At 43.2% G+C, this 22,966-nt stretch overlaps 1 protein-coding gene and 1 long non-coding RNA gene across 5 annotated transcripts in view; one reads left to right on the top strand and one right to left on the bottom strand.

The window, feature by feature from the left end:
* Positions 1-1,703: 1,703 nt before the first annotated feature.
* On the bottom strand, positions 1,704-4,084 carry LOC140916489 (uncharacterized). Its single transcript, XR_012160527.1, has 3 exons — positions 3,936-4,084; positions 3,361-3,440; positions 1,704-2,231 (listed from the first exon to the last, which is right to left on the bottom strand). It is a non-coding gene; the product is annotated as an uncharacterized lncRNA (long non-coding RNA).
* Positions 4,085-19,904: 15,820 nt separating this feature from the next.
* Positions 19,905-22,966, top strand: part of SLC25A48 (solute carrier family 25 member 48) — a 48,842-nt gene continuing 45,780 nt past the window's right edge. For 3 of the 4 annotated variants that reach the window (XR_012160525.1, XR_012160524.1, XM_073358148.1), the window contains exons 1-2: positions 19,905-20,132; positions 22,768-22,811. Coding sequence is in view for 1 of the 4 variants with exons in the window: in XM_073358148.1 (XP_073214249.1) it covers positions 20,087-20,132; positions 22,768-22,811 (90 nt within the window). In the remaining 3 variants the exon portion in view is untranslated. The remainder of the gene's footprint in view (positions 20,133-22,767; positions 22,812-22,966) is intronic. The other variant, XR_012160526.1, reaches the window with a different exon arrangement.

Here is a 22,966-nt window from a genome sequence, read left to right as displayed (position 1 = left end):
TGAAGATTAGACAGGAAAGGAAAATGCTGGACATTCCAAAGGAGTTAAAAGAAAAAAGGCAACAAACCCCACAACAATGAGCTGGCGTGAAAAGGAACTGAGGTAGGAAGAAAATAACAAAACAGAAAATCTAAACAATTCTTCTTGAACAATCACTATAGTAATGTGGTGGGATAAGAAGGAATAGAAAACAGGATCATATTCCTTAAGGAGATTCAATAGACTCGAAAGGCACAGAAAACATTATTTAGGTGTACCACAAACAATAACAAAATCTAAAGCACAGAGTCTGGCTGTATGTTATATTAGCTGGCTGCAGCCCTGGAATGGGCGACAAAAGAACGGGTTGCAGCTCCTTGATTCTGGGGTTGGTTCTATGCCAGCCCTGGCCCTGCTGTAGATTAGAGCAGCCTAGCTGACTATGACCCCAAACAACTTTTATGCCAGCGGCAAAGAGCCGTAGCGCTGCAGCCATTTCCCCTCCTGATCCAATACACAACCCTTGCCCAACAATGCAACACGGTGCCTACACAGAAGCTGGGGAGATCTAGTGGTTTTTCCAGTCCATTTGTGCCACTAAGGGGCCAGATCAAAGTATAGAATCTTTATTGTCTGGAAAAGTGACTTGCAGTTACCACTCATCCAGTCTTCAGACAAACAATTTTAAATGTGTTGTCCAGGGTCTGCCCAAAGTAGGAAACATATTGTCTGCTTAAATAGACTGAATATTAGCAAACAGCTCATGTGTATCCCTAATAAAACAAGAAGTTAGCATTTCTATTTGTCATTACGTGTAATACACCAGTATGACTTAATTCCTTGATGTGAATTTTGTATGTTGTGTTCCAACGTTTTCATTGACCAGGAAGCAGTGACCAGCAATGTACGGAGTTTATTGAACTATTCCTGGGGAGGATTTGGGCATTGATTTGTTTTAAAAGCACAAATGGTTTCATGTGGAGGATATGTAGCTCAAAAGAAAGATAAGGACCATAGCATCAACACTAAGATTTTGGAAGGTTCTCAAATGAACACTAGCCAAGAACCACCATATTAGATGGTCTAGAAAGAGGGGAGCTTTGGCTTTTTCCCCAATCGCTTTATTCTAGGATGATATTTCATGACCTTATTCCCTCTGTTCGGTGACAGCTGTCGCAGTGCATTTCCTCTGTCTTCTCTGAGACCTTTTCCAGTGCAACTCTCTCAGATCGCCCTGTTAGAGAAACCAGCTATCAACAATCTTCCCTCAGCCCCACCCCACCTTAGAGCCAATGTAAAGTGTCATCTCCATCATACCTCTGAGCACTAGCATGATCATTCAAAAAGGTGTGATGCTAGGGTAGTTCACACAGACCCGTCAGGGATAGTGTCACTGCCTGCCCTATAACCCTGGGTGCTTCTGTGCTGGGCAGCTTTGGCTCAGAACCCTAACACCAGCAGCATGTTCACGGCACTGTAGCCTCACCCTGGCTTCTCCTTGCCGGAAGACACTAACAGCCCTTCCTGTCCCAAATCTCCCCCAAACCATCTCCCTGCTATGTTCAGTCCCTCTCACTGGACCCTCACAAAAGCTATTGACTTTGCTGCCTCCAACCAGATAGAATGCACCCCAGACTGCTAGATTAGCTGTGAATTTTACCCTTTTGTTTAATATACAGCACTGAGATGATCTTGTAAAAGGATAACAAGTTTATTAACGGTAGAACCCAGGTTTAAATGATGCCAAGCAGAAGGAACAGGGATAGAAATGGTTACAAATAGATACAAGTACAAATATGCTTCTAAATCTAAAATCCAACTTAACAAACTAGAATCTTTTGTTCAAAGTAGTTTTCATTCTCACCATAGTCATTCTTCCAGCACAGCTGGCCAGTCTTCAGCCAGGATCCAACACAGAGCACAAAGCTCTCTGTTTCCTTGCCTCCTCAGGTGAAGGATAACCCAACATCTTTTTTCCAGGTCCATATATTCCCCCAAAATTCATTGTCCTGGTGTCAAGAGCCAGGAAGGTGTCCTGGGGGATTCAGTCTTCTGTCTCTTCTGGGAGTGGGAGGGGGTGACACCACCTTGATCAAAGCGCCCGCTCCTGGTGAGTTCTCATATGATGTTTCCTGCTGAAATTTTACAATGCAAATGCAGTCTTCCCCTCTGCCTGGGAGCTGATTGCTTTGCTTACTACTGGTGTATCCCCATTGTCCATGGCTCGCAAGGTAGACAGGGCATTCACAACCCTTTGTGTAAGAAAAACCTGGTTATCAACTTTTCCTGACCTGCTTAGTTTAAACACATTTTAGTCACATATTTCTAGCACATCTACATAGCTCTTTGTGTGTTAACTGTTCATACGTCATGCCAGACTACAAATGGTCAGTGAGTTACTGGTTTTCCAATGAGATATTACAAAACATCTTCTAAGTAATTATGACAACAGTGTGTGTGGGGGCGGGGAGGGGAGTGGGGTGCATTGAGCTTGTCAGGCAGCTGAGACTCAGTGCTACATACCAGGGAGCCCCTTGCTCTCTGACTCGTAGGGTCACAAAAGGATACTCCCATACCTGGGGATTCCATCTAGCAGAATGTGGCACTGTTGCAGAGCAGAGTGGTGGCTGTGATAGTCTGTATCAGCAAAAACAACGCGGAGTCCTTGTGGCACCTTAGAGACTAAGAAATGTATTTGGGCACAAGCTTTCATGGTCTAGAACTTCATCTTTTGTAGTGGTAATGAAAGTTATTTTTCCTCCCTTGGTATCCTATTGTTAACTGAATTGTCTTGTTAGACTGACCTCACACTTGGTAAGGCAACTCCCATCTTTTCATGTATTTATACCGGCTCCTGTATTTTCCACTCCATGCATCTGATGAAGTGAGTTCTAGCCCACGAAAGCTTATACCCAAATACATGTGTTAGTCTCTAAGGTGCCACAAGGACGCCTCGTTGCTGTTGCAGAGCGGAGATGGAACAAAACGGCAGACTTTTATCCCACCTGCCCAGAACTTTGGATAAATTGGAATTCCTCCAAATCCCCCTGTCTTTGGTTCTCCAAAGCTGAGGAGGCTTTTCAAAACCAAAACCAGGCCTCCTTTGTTGTTTTCTCTAGCAAAGCCCCTGAAAGGGAACACTCCTCCCTCTGACCCTTCTTCTCTGCCTCTTTCCAAGTGAAACGCCTTGATTGTGTAAACAAGAACTTTGAGTGTAGTTTTATTGACTGGATCCTCCATACCCTGTATGAATGTACTATATGCACAGAGCATTTTAGGTTGGAACTCTTAACCTTTCTCCTATTTCCCCTTCTCTACTTGAACCCAACTCCTCATATACCAGCAATAAACTGAAATTCATTCAGCTTTGGATTTACGCACCTGACTTATTCTTCCTGAAGGGTATAAGCAGAAATCCAGAGAAGTGGTGATTGAAATACAACATTGTTGTTTTTTTCATCCTGAAAAGATAATAGCATTTCCTTCTGTAATATTTTCACTGTCAAAAATAATGAGGGTTTAACAGCCTCTTGTGGCCATTTAAAACAAGTGCACCAATTGTGTCTGCTACCTGTCACCAGAATGCACACAAATTGGACATCGAATAATTGCACGCATATCAAGCCAAATGCTAAGAAGCACCGACCTCCCTGTTAGTCCTAGAGGTAGCCCATGCCAGAGACACAGACATGAGATATCTGAAGCCCTGTTCAATATGAATGCAGGATTAAAGCAAATCCAACAGCAACCAGGAGCAAAACCATGGAGAGATTTATAAGGAAGCAAAACATATTTTAAAATCATTGAAGAGTTTGTGAGGAGAGAAGGAGGAGGGGTATTTAATACTGAAATGAAATGGTTTTAAAAGCTACCGCAGAAATGACCTTAGCAGCTGAGTTACCATCAGTATAGGAAATCGGAGCGGAGATCAGAGAAGAAAAGAGAAAAATACTCACCTGCACTTGTTCTCAGAAGACAGTGTTCCCATAGGACCATATTCTTGGCTACATGTTCTTGTACATGGCAGTGAATGGAATTCTCAGGCAGGTGACATTTAAAAAAGAATTGCCTTAGTAGTGGGTGGGATGCGTCTAACTAGTGGTCCCTAACATCCTCAGCTATGAGACTAGATTAAAAATAACCTCCCATAATAGGCAAAACCCCTCAGTCAGTCGTCATTATCTGCACTGAAAGAGGGAAAAGAGCACAGAAAGAAGAGATGACACAGCATCACATGGAAGGAAAAAAGTCTTGGTTTTATTTTTCATTAGAGGAAGAAAATGCCTTTTACAATGGAAAATGGATGAATATCAAAGGCCAGAATGCTATTAAAGAAGTAAAACGACTCTTAACAGCTCCTAAAACATTAAATTCTAGAGAGGATCTGGTATGATATCAGTAAGCCAAAGCCTAATTTTATCTTGTAATGAGCCCCAACAATAAGTTAGAATCATAGAATATCAGGGTTGGAAGGGACCTCAGGAGGTCATCTAGTCCAACCCCTGCTCAAAGCAGGACCAATCCCCAACTAAATCAGCCAAAAGTTGCTTTTGTAAAGATCAGATAAGTAGCAAGGTTTACATGGCTGCTCTGCTTCCTGGAGAAGAAGAGCATGGCTGTCTCCACCCCGAATGAGCCTTATCAGGGTGTCCATAAGTCAATCCAACACTAAGATAACAACGAGGGATACAGTCAAATGATTATTACAATACAGTTCTGACTGACCTTCTGTGTTGGTGTCAGGCAAACAACCTACCAGACGGACATTCCTATAGCTGAGTTTGGCCATGTCAAACCAAAAGACCTTCACAAATCTAACAGCTGAAGAAGAGATTGTCCAGGACTTGTCTGAGTAAAACACTGACTGGTTTCAGCAGCTTTGCGACATATTGAGGGCTACTTGGTTAGAACAGAAAAAGGCCACTTATTCTTTATGGAATGTTATAAGGGCTGGATGAACTGCTAGAGCGTGGACGAAACTCAGCTGAGTAGGAACCATGTTAATATCCTATGTCACTGTGGATTTTTAATGAGGGTCCAGGGTGCTTACATTTAAAAATTCAATATATCATTCGGGACCCTTGTCACTCAGGGCTAGATTCACAAAGAGACTGTGGCAGGCAGAGTAAAACAAATATTTGAAACACTGCTGAGGGAGAAGGTCTCTCTGTGGGAGAAGGGGGAGAGAATCTTATCAACTCTATTTCTTTTATGAGCTGAGGAATACAAGTGTTCCGTCCTCCCTCCTGAAGTGTTTCTCCCCTGCTTCTGCACATTTCAGTGCCCACCTTTTCATCCATTCTGTGACCCATGTCCCATCCATGCTTCCTAGGCCAAATAACTTCCCCATCTACTCCAGCCCAAGAGTCCTTGTACATGGTTTCACACTCACACTGGACCCACAAGCGAGATTGAACTGCAGTGCCCCCTGCAGGATCAGGGAGGAGAGACATTTTAATGTGGTCTTTTAAACAAAATGAAAGTTTTACAGCTGTGCTTCAAATAAATGATTCCCCTGGAGACACAAACAGCATTTCCAGCCAGAGCCCACGATCACTGAGGGCCCAACCCTGCTGGACTCACACTGGAATCATTCCCATTCACTTCAGTGCGGTGGAATCAAGTCCCCAGGGAAGCGATATGAACACACAGCACACATCCAGGGCCTGATCCCTTAAGGAGCTGAGTAGGGTTGTCAACTTTCTAATTGCACAAAACCGAACACCCTAGCCCCGCCCCTTCCCTGAGGCTCTGCCCCCTTCCCCAAGGCCCTGCCCCCACTCACTACATTCCCACTCCCTCAGTGGCTCGCTCTTCCCCCACCTTCACTCACTTTCACTGGGCTGGGGCAGGGGATTGGGGTGCGGAGAGGGCTCTAACTGGGGGTGTGGGATCCAGGGTGGGGCCAAAAATGAGGTGTTCAGGGTTTTGGAGGGAGCTCCAAGCTGGGGCATGGAGTTGGGGTGCGGGAGGGGGTGGAGCTGGGGATGAGGAGTTTGGGGTGCAGAAGGGGGCTCCAGGCTCGGGGGTGGGATCGAGGGATTCAGAGTGCAGGAGAGTGTTGTGGGTTGAGGCAGGGGTTTGGGAGGGTGTGCGGGCTCTGGTCTGGGAGTACTGGCTCAGGGCTGGGTTGGGGGTGGGGTGCTGGAGGGGGTGAGGTCTCTGGGTTGGGGTGCGGGCTCTGGGATGGGGCCGGGGATGAGTGGTTTGGGGTGCAGGGAGGGCTTGAAATGAAGGAACTGGAGGAAGTAGAAATGCTCACAATCATGGCAGTTTGCTGACAGATTAGTGATACTAAGGTTAGGAAGCTGGGTCATGGCTCTTAAATTCTTTCAGCAGATCTACTCTCTTTGATCAATCCATTACTTTCCATAAGTTTAATTAAACTATATGCAATATAGGTGACACCTATTTTAAAACAAAGAAATCCTTTCTTCTTATACCTGTCATATTACCCCTTGGCATAGAGAGCAGCAAAGCCTGTTCTGATACTTGCGCCTAGTGTGCACTATGGCTGATTACTGGAAATGCTAAATGCCATGATCTGTGGCAGGAGTGGCGGGTGATGCACACATGACTGACTGATAGGTATCTGAGTTTAGGGGGTCTAGGACTCGGCAGATCATTACTGTCAGTTCTGTTACACTGCTGCTGCTTGACAGACTCTCCATGTGATTCCTAGTATTAGTCGGTATTTTCAGGTGTTCATCAGTGAGGACACATATCAATTCTATAGACGTCACCCACACAACGAGAGAAAGGAGATGCTGTTGCTGATCTACATGCTTATTACCCCTTATTATGATAAAGATAGATGTAGAATTATAGATATAGTCGCAGTATGAATGAATCATATCTGCAATCCATAACCAACTTCTGCTGGGGCTAGCAGCTGAGTCCGGTGCCGGGTTGGAGCCACCAGCCAGGTCTTCCCCAATCCCGGCCCTTAGCCCACAGTGATTTATCTCTCTGCTAGCTGCCCCGGGCACCTGAAACATACTTCTGGGGAGGGTCGCATGATTGCTCTTGTGGCTTCTTTTTGTTTCCCCAACAGAAAGTCATTTTTCTGTGGAGAAGCAAAGGAATCTGCGGGGGACATAAATTCTGTGCATGCACAGTGGTGCACAATTCCCCCAGGAGTAGTACATGCTCTTTTGCATACATGTCAAACAAAGCACAGTTTGAAAATAGCCACATTTCCTCTTGAGTGTCTTCTTTGGATGAGATGTTAAAGTGAAATCCCTTCTGCCAATATCCAGTGGCTGTCCTGATAGAACTTAAAGATTCCAGGGGGTTATTAGATGGTAAGAGCAGGGGATAGCCCTGGTTTTCATGGCAGACAACTGCTCTTCCAATAAACAGATTCTGAAGTTCAAAGCTGTGTGTGAATTGTAGCTAAGCACATAATGGGTATTGTGTTTGCCTATGCATCCATTGTAATAATCTAAACACCCAGAATATGAAAAAAAACACCATGAAAAATCCACCCCAGGACCTATTGTATTTGACATAAATGCTAAGGGATAACTTCTGCTGTCACACACACTGTGCAAACCTAATGGGAAGGGATAGGATGTGAGGGTAGAATCTGGCCCTTCTTAATTATACTGTATTAAAGTATTCAGATTTGATTCTAAAGTGATGCAATTGTACTGTATACAAGAAGGGTCTAATGTCTTTGGATTCTATATTAATTTCCTAACAGTGACATCCTTTCTTATTCCCTGCTGGACTTTACATATCAGCTGTAAAAACAAATCTTTGGATGTCTACACTAGGTGAATTTCTTTTTGCTTTTTGACCATTTGCATGGTTTAATAGAGCATCCGCAGCAGAAAGCACTAGTCAAATTCTCTCTGTGTCTGAGAACCACTCTATGCCCTATTCTTTGTACACATTACAATAATGGTTTTTACTGGCTGCATATTATTTCAAGGTAACTTGGCGTTTTGATATCACTTTTTTTAAAGCATCGCCACAAAACTATGCCAATAGGACTGATTCTGGTCTCACGTACACCACTGCAATTCTAATTACTTCAGTAGGGTTACTACTGAGATATACCACTATATGTGAGAGCAGAATTGGGCCCAATATGTTAAATTGAATCAAAGAAAAAATCCAAACAATGACAATAATTGTTTTATGGACCAGGGAAAACACCATTTTTTTCAATCTCCTGTTTGTCTAGAAGGAAAATGAGGGAGAAATTCGAACAAGGAATAAAAGGAATACACAGAACGAAGGAGTAGAAGGACTAAAGTGATATTTTATACTCCTAGAGATAAGGAAAAATAATCATTGAAAATACTAAAAGAAATGGGAGTTCTTAGTATGTTGCTATTTATGATCAAAATGGCTAAAAACAGTGCCTTGTATAGATCCAGATAAACCATTGTATGCTGAAATAAAAGGATAAATGATTTGCTTTCTTTGATAGAAGGATTAAAAAGATTAATTCCACATGTGCATTTTTCCTTATAATTGTGTATATTGGATATAATTGTATATATAACAGCTGTGTTGTTTCACAAATAATGTGAGAATAAGTTAAACCTTTGCAAATTACACAGTAAGTAACCACTCACCAGACTTTTCTAATGAGTCATTTATCCCATTTCTGCAAGATGGCAGTGTCTGCCCAGACTTTATCCAACTATTTTAGACACTGTTTCAAATACTGGTTCTTCTACTCTGATTAGTATCTGTCAAATACTTTTTGGTACTAAAAATAAACAGCCTAATGGAAAAGATGCTCAATCACAAAGGGGTTTGCAAAGAAAAAAGAAAACACCCAAGTTATAAGAAGTCATAAGATATACACAGAAAGTATGTATTGTAGTTTCTAATGCTGATAAATACCACTTATGTCTTCAGGCTTGGCTATACTTGCGAGTTACAGTGCAATAAAGAAACAGGAATACTTGTGGCACCTTAGAGACTAACAAATTTATTAGAGCATAAGCTTTCGTGGGCTACAGCCCACTTCATTGGATGCATTAAATGGAACATATAGTAAGAAGATATTTATATACATACGGAGAAGGTGGAATTTGCCATACAAACTGTAAGAGGCTAAATTAATTAAGATGAGCTATTATCAGCAGGACAAAAAAAACTTTTGTAGTGATAATCAAGATGGCCCATTTAGACAGTTGACAAGAAGGTGTGAGGATACTTAACATGTGGAAATAGATTCAATATGTTTAATGACCCAGCCACTCCCAGTCTCTGTTCAAACCCAAGTTAATGGTATCTAGTTTGCATATTAATTCCAACTCAGCATTTTCTCCTTGGAGTCTGTTTTTGAAGCTTTTCTGTTGCAAATTGCCACCCTTAAGTCTTTTACTGAGTGGCCAGAGAGGTTGAAGTGTTCTCCTACCGGTTTTTGAATGCTGTGATTCCTGATGTCAGATTTGTGTCCATTTATTCTTTTACGTAGAGACTTTCCGGTTTGGCCAATGTACATGGCAGAGGGGCATTGCTGGCACATGATGGCATATATCACATTGGTGGATGTGCAGGTGAACGAGCCCTTGATGGCATGGCTAATGTGATTAGGTCCAGTGATGGTGTCACTTGAATAAATATATGGACAGAGCTGCCATTGGGCTTTGTTGCAAGGATACGTTCCTGGGTTAGTGTTTTTGTTGTGTGGTGTGTGGTTGCTGGTGAGTATTTGCTTCACGTTGGCGGGCTGTCTGTAAGCGAGGACTGGTCTGTCTCCCAAGATCTGTGAGCGTGAGGTATCATTTTTCAGGATAGGTTGTAGATGCGTTGGAGAGGTTTTAGTTGGAGGCTGAAGGTGATGGCTAGTGTGGTTCTGTTATTTTCTTTGTTGGGCCTGTCCTGTAGTAGGTGATTTCTGTGTACTCTTCTGGCTCTGTCAATCTGTTTTTTCACTTCAGCAGGTGGGTATTGTAGTTTTAAGAATGCTTGATAGAGATCTTGTAGGAGTTTGTCTCTGTCTGAGGGATTGGAGCAAATGCGGTTGTATCGTAGAGCTTGGCTGTAGACAATGGATCATGTGATGTGTCCTGGATGGAAGCTGGAGGCATGTAGGTAGGAATAGCGGTCAGTAGGCTTCCGGTATAGGGTGATGTTTATGTGACCATCACTTATTAGCACAGTAGTGTCCAGGAAATGGACCGCTTGTGTGGATTGGTCTCGGCTGAGGTTGATGGTGGGATGGAAATTGTTGAAATCATGGTGGAATTCCTCAAGGGCTTCTTTTCCAATAAAGGAATAAAGGAGCCCCGGGCGCACTATCTCACTACCTGTCCACACTGGCAAGGCACATAGAGCGCTCTGACTCCATGGCTAGAGCGCTGCTGGTACTCCACCTCGGCGAGTGGAATAACATTTGATGAGCCCTCGCTGGAGTGCCGCGGCACCAGTGTGAAAGAGCTGTTGCTTTACTGCACTCTGATCAGCCTCCGGAAATGTCCCATAATCCCCTTAAATCAAGTGGCCACTCTTGTCATTGTTTGGAATCGGCTGTAGGAATGCGGAAATGTCCTTTGAAAGCTCAGTTTCTGACAGCCGGCTGCTTATCTGCTCTGAGACAAAGCAACCATTAGTGTGGAATGCAGTGTGAGAGAGAGCGAGGTGGGAGGGGTGGGGGGTCTGCTGCTGTCTGAACTTACAAGACAGCATGCTGACATGCTCTCAGCCCCCAAAAAACCCACTCTCTCTCCCCCACATACACATAACACACTCCCTGTCACACTCCACCCTCCCCCCATTTGAAAAGCACGTTGCAGCCACCTGCATGCTGGGATAACTGCCCATAATGCACCACTCCCAATGCCACTGCAAGTGCCACAAATGTGGCCATGCCAGTGCGCTTGAAGCTGTCAGTGTGGTCGGACTGCAGCACTTTCCCGACTGCGCTCTCCGAAGGCTGGTTTAACTCAAAGCGCTCTACATCTGCAAGTGTAGCCATGCCCTTAGCTTCAGATTTTCTTCTGTCATAGGTCCTTATTATCCTACGCAGAGGGCCTATGTACCCATTAAAACTCCTTAAGGATGTAAGTGGGACTTAAGTAATGCATAGATTTTGCATTGGCCCTTTCCACCAGAGTGATTTCTAATCTAAATATTAGAAAGCTGCCCTACAACAAATTTCTGTATACAATGCCCATAGTCGGAGTAAAAGTCTGAGGGTATTAGCTTATTCAAACAGTATCTATGGTCCTATAAGCAGGCAGGATGGGCTTTATTCCCAACCAAAATCTTGAAGTGTGTGCATAGGTCCTGGAGCTAGAGGTGCTGGGAGTCCTGCTGCACCCCCTGGTTTGAAATGGTTTCCATTTACAGTTTTGTTCAATGGCTTTCAGCACCCCCACTATAAAAATTGTTTGGGCATGATGGAGCATGTATCAGTGTTTGCTGTGTTCCCCTCCGTGCCTAATCTGGAGGGAATATAGAGAATTCTTAAACCTTTAACATCTTTTTTCTAAAAAACACCTTTGCATTTTACCTTTAAGAACAGATGGTTCATCAGACTGCCAAAGGGCTGCAGCTACTTTCCTTGGTCCTGGAGACAGAGAGCATAACCCTGTTACAAAGATCAATGATTAGCCTGAGGTACTAGCTTTTGCTTCCAGTTCTTTCACTTAAGACTGGAGTGGAACCTAGCTCTGTACAGAAAATGCAAGATGCTCTTCAACTTCATTGTATATTGTTTGCTTCTGTCAAACTATAAAATGATCATTCCTTTTCATTTACCTACCGAATCCTACCTATAGGTCAGATTCTTCTCTCACTCACACTGGTGTAACTCAGTTGACTTCATTTGAGTTACTTATGACTTGGCCTAGTGTAAATCAGATTAAAACCATGCCTGCATAAAACAGTGGACACTAAGGTAAAAAAAAAAAATTAAAAGCCCAGCAAATATAGTCACACTTCATGTCATGTTGTCTCTGTAGTATAAATATCTGCTTATGCTGTATAAGCTTTCTCTAGTCTCAGCAATAATCTTTGCTACTGTCTCTGCAGAGATCAGCAACAGCTGTGTCTTCAGTTTCATTAACCACATAATGTAGGCTTTAGAATGCTATGTAACCCTGATGTCCAGTTACTAATTATGAGACTGATCCTGCAAGATGCTGAGTGTTTTGGCCCTAGTCCTGCAACACATTTCAACTTGTGCTTGACTCTGAGAGTACACTGAAGTCAACGAGGCTACTTATATGCTTACAATTAAGCATGTGCTTAAGTCATTTGCAGGATCAGGGCCAGAATGCTCAGTATCTTGTTGGGTGTAGCCCTATGAGCTTGGTGGGGCATATCCTGTGCTCGTTTAAGTTCTTGAAGATCTGTGCTGTCAAGGAGTCCCTGCTATGGCGTGGAGTATTTAGAAAGAGAGGTTCCTCCCCCAGATTTTGTTGTACAAACTAGACTCTATCCTGGTCCATCTACTTAATCATGAGCCCTTATTTAGGTGTTAAAGTGGTTTCGGAAGCACAATCCTCTCTGCATCCTATTGGTGACAATGCAGGTCTTGAAGCAGAGCCTTCTGTCCAAGTGTCCTTAGGAAGGATACCAATAAGTGTATGAGGGGTCTGAATGATGGTTTTTGGAATTCACAGGCTGTGATCATGTAAACAGCTGCAGTCATAAGGTGAAATTCTGCTCTCTGATCCAGAAAGTAGATCTCAGCTCTACTCTGGTTCTCTTCTGACATGGCTGGGACTCCTGTGGTTGTCAGTGGGACTTCTGGAGAGGGGATTAGAGGACTCAAGATCTGTCATATTGATCTGGGAAAATAATTTTCCCCTATGGATCCAACTTTGCCTTTTCCACACTGTTATATTTCTGTGGCTAGCTCTGTGAGTGAAACATTCACCTCTTTGAAGAAGCTCCCAGTCTTCTCTAATAACATAGTAATGTAGTGCTAACACTGGATTGAAATTTGCTTCTGAATGGGGAAATGGCATGGTGTACGCTGAGCCGTGCACTGTGCATTATTTGCTGTTGAAATGTTTCAGTGGGATTGCAATCACAACTTGGAGCCTAGTTAATACCTTTGAACAAACTGCTCCATTTAGGCTCATTAGTAGTATAGCCACATAATTCACTCCGTGCCCTTTGAGCCTTCTCTGCCAAAGAAACTTCCTGCTCATTGAGGATCTTATAAATCGCTGTTATGTCTCAGATGTGGGGAAGAGAGGTGGAGAGAAACAGTCATCACTCACTGAGGGTGGCCTGGCCTTTATATTGCAATGTTTTGGAAAGAAGTGTCTTTTGAGCCATCTGCTTGTTAAAGCATTGCTCAGGCACACATCCCCTGGGAAATTTCTTCACCTTCATAGGTCACTGGGAAGCATTGATTTCAGTTTGTTTGGAGTTTGCAAGAGCATTCTAACTTGCTGGGTTCCTTTCAAGGTGTCATCGCTTCTCTTGTTCTCTGATGAGAATCTTAGCACTGGGAAAGCCTTTGGCTGTGGAAAAGGATCAAGTCCAGGATTTTTACGATATCTCAAGACTTTTCCTACATGACATTCTGGACAGAGCAGCTCCTATCACTGAATGGATTGTCGGACACTGCGTGGGAATTTCTTGTGAGACACTTACGCTGACAGTTGGCTCATTGGTCAGCTGCACTCTGAATGTAAAGGATACTGTGGACCTAATTTTGCACTGGTGTACACACTGGAAAATCAGTATGGCACTGTGGCAACCGAAGGCAGAATGTGGCTCCGTAGCTCTATTTCAGAGTTGTACGAGTTCCTTTGTTGGAAGGGGAGAGTTATCAACATTTGTGGAAAGCTTGCTGTTCTCTGATGACCCTGGGTCAGCACTTGCCACTTTCATTAGAAACCTTAGATCTATGATGATGCTGATTCTCTGTGTCATTTCTTAATCCTGGTGCTGCTTAACAACAAGGAAAGATGCTTTCCCCACTCAACACACGATCAAAACAGCTGAGGTATGAAAACTGTACTCTGTCCACAGGGAGCCAAATGCTACTGATGGAGGACATTACTACAGAAGGAATGAATGTTGTAATGATGGATGTTATGAAGCTAATGGATGTGCCTAGTTATGTAGAGGAATCATCTAATAATAAAGCAGTTGCAGGCATGTATCACAGATAATAATGAATAATCTGGAGCCCTCACTGGCAATCAATTGGGAATGCAGGTGGCTTTCTCCCTGTACCCAATTGTAACCTAGATATTCTGGCCCTGATTCAGTGGCTCTCTTGCAATTCTGTTGGCAGGAACATTGCTAGGAAGGATGCGAAATCTAGGGTGATGTGATTAGCACTAGTACATGTAAACAAGCTATTCAAAGGACAGCAACTCTAGGCCTGCCCCTGCTCCTATTGAACTCAATGGCTATTCAGACACATTGCTGAATTCTAAGTTAACTGTACCCATCAGGAGAAAAAACCCAGGCATTCCCCTGTGGACAGCTCACTGCAAAACTCTAAAAAGCAAATGAATTGCTCGGTCATGTAAGGAATGGGGTAGAATGTTGTATGAAAAATACTGTAGTGCCATTTTATAAACCAATGGGACACCCTCCCCGGAATAGTGTCTTCAGTTCTGGAAACCTTATCTCCAGAAGGACATAGGGTGGGATTGTCAAAAACTGTCTGAGTGATTTAGGCACGTGGTGCCCATTAAAAGTTAATGGGACCTGTGTAACTGAATACCTTAGGCACTTTTGAAGATCCCTCACATAGAAATACATGAGTGACAAAAATAATTAGGGGCAGGGGCAAAATCTATATGAAGAGAGATTGGAAAGCCTGGGACTCTTTAGGTATTAGAGGCAACAAGTAAAAGGGTCCCCTATATGATATGCAATGTAATAAGCGGCAGAGTGAAGGTGAATCTTGCACTCCCATGTACCCTCTCTCATAAAGCAAGAACCAGGGGACATGTGGTGAAATTGAAAGGCAGCAAACTGAAAACTGATGACACAGTGGGATCCATATCTCAAGACATTACTGAGGCCAAGAACTCAGCAGGGTTTTAAAAAGGAATTGGCATCTATAGGGGGAACAAGTCATGTGCGATAGGATGAACTGAATTATAAGGGGCATAAAGCCTCCTTCAGGGCAGAATTCAACCTCTGACTGAGGGAGCAAGGCAGTAGGAAGAACACCTGCCTCCTCCCATCAGTACCAAAGGGGCATTGGCTGGGCTCCTGTACGTACATGCCAGTAATTTTAATAGCTTCCACCAAGCATTCCCAATTGATCACGTGTCTTCTCTGAAAAATGTAATGCCCCAATGGAGCATGGGCAGCAGGCACTAGGTTTTCTTTTTAGTGAAAGGCAGAACCAGGATCTGCTGCTGCTTCTTTCAGCAGATGGCCGTGTCCTAGTACCCCTGGCTGCAATGCTTTGTTTGGGGTTAAATATTCTCCCCTACTGTTTGAGCTTTTTCAGGGGTCAAGCTCTGTAATGGCATCTTTACCACTGAAACTGCAGAGCCTCAAAATGATGCAGTTATTAGGACCATTCCCCTTATAACTTCCTATGGTTCGTGATGCATCACTACATCTTCAGCCACAGGTCTCCATGCACCTTCCAAGTAACGCAATAAGTCTTTTTGACCATGCGAGGGATTTAATATGTCCCTGGAAGCCCCTGTACCATTCCACTGGGGTGAACTCTTCCCCCATATAACTGATGTGCCCTGAGAACAATAGTGTCTTTCAATGCAGTCACCGATGTGTGTCAAGTCTCACAAGCTTCCTGACCCAGGTTGATAAATCTTAGTTGATGCTTAAGCAAAACACCATCATTTATCCATATTGCTGATCCTGAACAGAAAATGTGCATTTGGATCCTAGTCAGAACCCATTAAGGGCAGAGCAGGTAAAGGACTGAGGCCATAGTGTCAGTCAGTGCAGCTGAGATGGCAAAGGGGGACTTGTAATGGGCCAGGAGCTCTTTGAGCTAGGGGGTGGTCCAGAAGGAATCAGAGCTTTCTCTGAGGTATAATGCTATAATGGTGCAGCCCTTACTCTGGGCAGATGGCTAATACCCAACCCAGCCCTTTATTTTCAGTTCATCTTTGGTTTAGGTTGAATATGTCTTTTCAATTTTCCTCCCGTGTTTGGCTGGTGTCATTACATCTCTCTTCATAAACTGAGGGCTAATCTACCTACCGCGGCCAAGGACTTGAGGACTAGTCTTGGGGTTTCATAAACCCCACTGTCTCCCACTCTCAGGCTGGAGGCACAGGAGCATTTTGGAGTAAACAGGGTTTCATAAAAGAGCTGCTTGTAAAATCAGTTTGCCTGGCTAGTGAATTTCACTGTACGTCAAAGAGGCTAAACGGGTAGCCCTCAAGTCTGTTTATTCACAGCTCAGGTACAGCCCAGGCCGGGGTCTACCCCTGCCACTGTGCCTCAAGGCTACCCTGGAGACACCACCTCTGGGAGTGAGAGGATAGCTCAGGTTCCATGCCTGTCTGGTCCTTGGCCCTTTGCAGAGACTGTTAACAGTGGTGCCTAGATTGTAAGTGAAGAATGATCATGGAGCAGGGGTGTGTCTAGTGGTGTCCCACGGGGATCAGTTCTGGACCCTACACTATTTAGCATTTTTAACACAGATCTGGAGGAAACCATAAACTCATCACTGATAAACGGTGCTGATGACAAAGCAGTTGGGGAGGGGGGTGGTAAATAACGAAGAGAACTGATACAGGTTACTGATACAGAGTGATCGGGATCATTTGATACACTGGGTGCCAACAAACAATATCCATTTTAATGTGGTTAAATGTGAATGTAGACTTTGGGGAACAAAGAATAAAGGCCACACTGACCGGATGGAGGCTAACATCTGTGGCACACTTTTTCACTGGTGTATCTTCAGACAGTCTGGATTTACTTGGTAGTCTTTGCATATGATGCTGTCTGGTTTACTTCATTTACACATTGGTTAAATTCATTTTTAGTCATTTTGTAGCTTCATATCATTTTTTTTTAATCTACTGGCCTTGATCAATTTTTTTAGGTCCCAGTCATGCAAAGAGATGCAATGCCGTAGACCCTGGGAAGGCTGAAGGCTTTGCACCCGTGTATCTGTTTGCAATATTGGGGTTGCAGTTATGCTTTTATAAAGAGCTTAACATACAAAGAGGAGTTAATCCTGGACCAGAGTATCTGAAATGTAATGGATCATAATAAAGAAATATTGTACACTTGCCCAATCAAGTTTAACCTGTATTGTAAGCCTGGGAACCCATGCTGCACTTGTTGATGTGCCCCCATCATGATTAAAGCATGGGCCAGGACTGAAGTATCCAGTCTGTTTGGGCACATACAGTACAGAGATGACCTCCATAGAAAATATATGGATCCTTCCAGGGCTGGAAGGAGGCTTCTTTACATCCCACAAAATCCCACACATCTCCTAGTCATATAAATGAAGGCTCTTCCAAGTTCCCATGACTCTTCCCATTGAATCCCCTCCTAACTTTTTGCTGATAGATTACCACTTTACAAGTCTTTATAATTAGCTCCTTGTCAGGTATCTCAGCCCTTTTCCAGCGCTGGTTTGAAATAGTAAAGTGAAGTATCTGATTCATTGTTGGGAGCTAGTTATTCCAAGTGCTGTCAACTGCCCAGCTCACTGCAAACAGATTGGCACCCACTATGTTCAGAGATACATTTCCAGAAATTGAGCTCATCCTCCATTTCAGTTCTAGCTTCCCAACTCCTTCTGAACTATATCCAAGTTATTTACAGTGAAGTCTGAATAACAGCTGGCTGCAATTCTATTTTACAGTAACATGAAAATCATTTAAAAATATTTCACATTTAATGGGATACTATTCAAAATGTGGTGGGGGAATTTAACTGTGTGACTCCATTAAGTTAAATTGAAGACGTGGCGAATCCACCATACATCCCTCCTTCTGAATAGTTATCCCACTTGGCCAGATTTTTCAATGGTCTTCATGAAAATAATACACACAAAGTCCATGTGCATCCATTTATACATTATATTATTTTTATTATTATTGTTATTTTATTATTTATTTTATTTATTATTAGAGCTGGTTGAAAAATGTGGGGGGGGGGGTCAGAGAAAATTTAAATATTGAACATTTTTGGTTGAAAGCCACAATATTTTGATTTTCAGGCATTCTGTATTAATTAATTTAGTCCAAAAGAATTTTTTTCTATCAAAACAGTTTTGATGGAAAATTTCCAGTCAGCCCTAGTCCCAGTGGAAATTTAACCCATTATGGTGCAAAGTATCCCATTGTGTAGAACACTTTTGATAGTGGGGGAGGGATAATCCTTTGGGAAATTCCCTTTTTTCTCACTTTCTTGCCCCTCTCCACCAAGGGCATGGCGCACCCACTGGACCATCTGGCTGGCTCATGGTGTGCTCTCTTGAGAAAACGTCCCATGGACTTAATAGCGGTACATGAAGAGTCACTTCGTTTTTGTCATTTTTGTCATCTCTTTAGATCTCACTTGTACAGAGTCAAGCAGAACGATATGATAGCTCAGGGTGCCTAATTTTTTAACTTGGGAGTTCATAGAGTCAACTGGTTTAATCAGACCTATTGCACCTCAATCCTAACCCAGTAGTTCCTGGCTTTGAATGTACTTAAGTAAAGTTTCCTGGCTATAAGTTGACTGAATAGGAGTAAGTTCCATTTTTCTTGTTCCTCAATAGCAACAAGTTTAGGTTTAAGTAGGGGCCCTATCCTACAAACCCTTACTCACATAGGTATTCCTTATGCAAGGGCATTAACAGCTGGTTTCTATAGGGACAGCCAGGAAAATTAATCCACATGAATTAAAGGTGTGAATTTGAAGTAGGTTAGTAAAATGACATTAAACCCCTGTGTGAACATTGTCACTGAGAATTAAGGCCACTTTAATTCTGATTAACAGTGTCCACACAGGGATTTAATGAAGTTTAACTAAGTCATTTTCCTGGATGTCCCTCTGTTGACAAATCCTAAAGTGTGAATGGTGTCATTGGCTTCATGTATGGAATATTGAAGTCAACAGGGCTACTCGTGTGGGTAAGGTCCACTCATATGAGTAAAAGTTGGCAAGATTAGGCCCCAGATGTACAAATTCCCCAAGGATAGCTATACTATGTGCCTTAGTCTGTACTTAGATGACCAGATTCTCAGCATAGCTGTGTTGAACTCAGTAGAGTTACTCTTATTTACATCAGTTGACATTCAGGACCACAGTCATTTTCCCTTGCATTCAAGGGCCACAGTATGAACTCTTTACTCATATTGTGATCGCATATGCGGCTATGTATCACATGAGAGGCAGTGTGGCTTAGTGGATAGCACAGAGGGTTGCGACTGAGGAGACTTACGTTCTGTTCCCAGCAGATGACCTGGGCAGATCTCTCAGCCTCAGTTTCCCCATCTGCAAAATGGGAATAATGATAACTTTTCTTTGAGATCTACTGACTAAAACACAATATAAGAGCTAGGTATTGTTGTTGTTGTTATATTGTGACTTGTGTGAGGATCTGCTCACCGACATAAGTAAGTAGTTCGTAGTATGGCCCTAACTCCATGCATGCCAGACCTGGAATTTCATATTAATTCATGTTTTCAAAATATTATGCCTATGGAAAAGCCCTACCTTTTCAAATGCAATTATCATCAACTATCATTATTGCCAGTAACATAAAATCCCTTTTACTGATTCTTCTTTCAAAAGGAACAATTAGAACACAAAGTAATTTGACCTGCAATAAATGCATGGTTTGTACTTAGTCAGTAACCTTCCCCATTGTCTCTAAAAGAAAAAAAAAGTGTGAAAATTCCTATGCTCTGGTTGTACTGTGCCTTTAAGGTTTGGGGGAATGATGTCACAGTGGGCTTTGGAGGCACTTTGAGACAGGCTGTGTGAGAGGTTAGAGTCAGAGTTGTTGCAGTTTTAATTCTGCTGAAACATGTGAAAGACACAAACTCTTACTACAATCCCTTTGGGACACCCCATGGTGTCGAATTCACTTTTCTACATAACAGAGTCAAAGAGACACATTCAAGCAGTCCTCAACAGCACATGCTGAAGAAATTGACTGTGAATTGCAAACTTCCACGAAACGATTTGAATAGGAATTGTCCAGCAGTTTTAAAACATGGGCAGTCTTCAATTAGAAGATTTTGTAGCTGGTTGGATAGGAGGTAAGTAACACTGGTGGGATATTTTGGGACAGTAACACCAGAAATTTACCAAAAATAGATAAGTGTTTGTGCATTTTTAAAAATGAAGTCTAGTGATGGATGCTTTTATCAAGTTGCGTGCATTTATTCCTGTCTGTGTTTGTATGTGTCATTTGCCACATTTGTACAGAGAGGATAGTTTCAATTAAGCAGTAACAGAACATCACACAGTTTTATCTGTCTGTTCTAAGATATCAATATGCAATGAGCTGTGGGATATGACATTATGGTGTCATCTTTACATTACACATTCCTGAAGTAAGTGTATGATCTACAAGGCTGAATGTCTCTAGCTGAGAAATATGTAAAATGATATTGTAACCCAACACTTAAGACTATGGTTTTATAAAGGCATTCTAGTGTTTGCCTATTGAGTTCAGATCCCTGTGCATACAGCCTCATATTTAAACAGCTGGCAATCCTCACCAGCCAATCAGATGGCTCCATTAATCCACACCCTTTTATGAAAGGCACAGATCTGGTTCTGAGTGGATCGTCCTGATAAGGATGTAAGAGTATTATCAGGACAATTCTCACTATCAGACTAGAATTATTGATCAGGCAGTTTTCTGAAAGAATTGATTCTTGCCTTCTGTAAAATAAGTGCCATCTTAATTAGAAAGTGTAGGAAGAAGTATCTTACACTTCTAGAGAGCTCCTTTTATCTAGAAAGATCCCAAAGTGCACCACTAAAATGCAGCTATCACTGGGTTGGAAGACAGCTGGCAGGTGGACAACACAACAGGGTAGAGAAAAAAAATTTGGCTAAGAGCAGGTGGCTACTGTTAAAAAGTGCTACTGTTGTGGATTTTTAATGCCCACACAGAGCACATGAGGCTTTTGTATTGGCCCCACACAAGGGTGTGAGACCACTAAATAGTTTGGGTCAATGTCCTCATTTATTTGGGAAAAACTGGAATCTTTTCCAAATTACCAAGAGAAAGGGTGAGGCTTGATTTCCAAAGCCTGAGGAGACTGGAGTGTCTGTTGTGATGTTATTCTGGCTAATTTGCCCATGTCTACTACTGCAAAAACATGCATATATGGGGCAGGAAAACTGGGTGAGCAAATAGCCAGTTAGGGATAAAATTTGCCAATTGTGTGTGCAATTTTCATGCACAATTGTACTCAATACTCACATAAATCAAATTCACGAATGCGTGTGATGCTGAGCTAAGCTTCCGGAGCAGTTTTTAAAAGATTCTTATTCTCTACCCCCACTTTGCTTCTCTCCTCCCACTTCTTGTTGTTCTCCCTTTGATAGGCCATAATGGAAATGTTTCTCCTGGGCATTGCAGGGCGGCAGCTGATTTCCCACAACTGAGTAATATGGTAATATTCCAATTCTCAACAGAGCTATCAATTAACTATGAAGCCATTTGTCAGGAGCCAGGGCTTGCACCAGAGCTAATCTCCAGGCAGCCTCATCAGTACAGCTGGCCTGCAGCAGGCTGCCTGATTGGCCTCGCCACCATTGGCCATGCCAGCTGATGGGCTGCTGGAGCTAGCAAGCCTGCTCTTAGGCCCGCAGCAGCAGCAGCTTACTGGCTGCTCAGTGCTCATGGCCACCCCATGCCTGCTGCTCCTGCTTTCCACCCAGCCTAGCCTTTGTCCTGCCCCTGCTTTGGACCCCCTTTGGACTGCCTGCTACCCTGCTTGCTCCAGTTACTGACCCTGAGCTTGAGCCATGGCTTTGGCTTCTGACTACTTACTCTGGCTTGACCCTTGGCTCTACTATCCAATTCCTAGCATCCGGTTTGACCCATGCCTCTGGTTTCTGACTACGGCTTAATCCTCGGCTCTGGTTTCCAGGAACTGTCCTCTGGTTTGATCCATGGTTCTGACTGCTGACTCTGGTTTACCCCTCAGCTCCAGCATTGAGTGCTTGACCTTCAGCTTGACTCTTGGCTCCACCTTCCAACTACTGACTCCAGTTCTGACCTTAATCGCTGGTTCCTGACATCTGCTCCAGCCATGAAGTCTCACACCCGCTCTGATCACTAGGCTAGACCGCCCTTGTCCCGCCACTGAATGACAGAGATTTTCACAAGCAGCCTCAAACGCACGCACACAAAACCTGGTTAAGAGAAAATAGATTTTGCATGGGAAAATAGGTTTTGCATGTGCAGAGGTTGAGTATAAAAATCTGTCCTCCATGTTGCAGACAGTGCATGGGACAGCACCGCAGCCCCTCCACATATGCTATTCCAGCCCCTGGTCTGCAGTATCCTCCATAAATCATTCACAGTGCCCTTCATGTCAACTGGTCTCACCACCACCACCTCTCTGGGTTGGCTCTTGGGGATCTGGAGCAGATTATTAGCTCCATCTCACAAAGGGAATGTCAGTTCTCCCTGTGCATCTGCTCTGCAACTGACATCATTGCTTCAAGGTGTACCCTTAGGTTCTACTGACGTGTAAATTTTCATCAACTAAGTAATGAGCAGAATGATGGCGAGTGCTCTGATTGGCTGAGGGGAGCTCCTATGTAACAGGGCACGGATTTGAGTTTCATTGGGTAAATGTTACAAAAGTCTCTCCTTTTAGTTGACTCACCCAAATGTGTTTTGTCTAATGACCTTATTTTAATCCCCAGGAGCTGCAAGTGTAATTGTGGGGCATCCTCTGGACACAGTAAAGGTAAAATATTTTAAGGCGCACTTTCACTTACACAGATGGTGAGATTCATCCGTTTGCAGAGGGTCAGCAAACAACCCACACACTAGCTTCCTGTCCAGGGATAAATTTAACCCCTAAGGAAAATGCACCCACATTTAGTGATATTTCTCCTTGTA

This window comes from Lepidochelys kempii, chromosome 8 (genome assembly GCF_965140265.1).
Source record: "Lepidochelys kempii isolate rLepKem1 chromosome 8, rLepKem1.hap2, whole genome shotgun sequence".
Lineage (NCBI taxonomy): Eukaryota > Metazoa > Chordata > Testudines > Cheloniidae > Lepidochelys > Lepidochelys kempii.
This window is presented reverse-complemented; position numbering and strand designations above follow the sequence as displayed.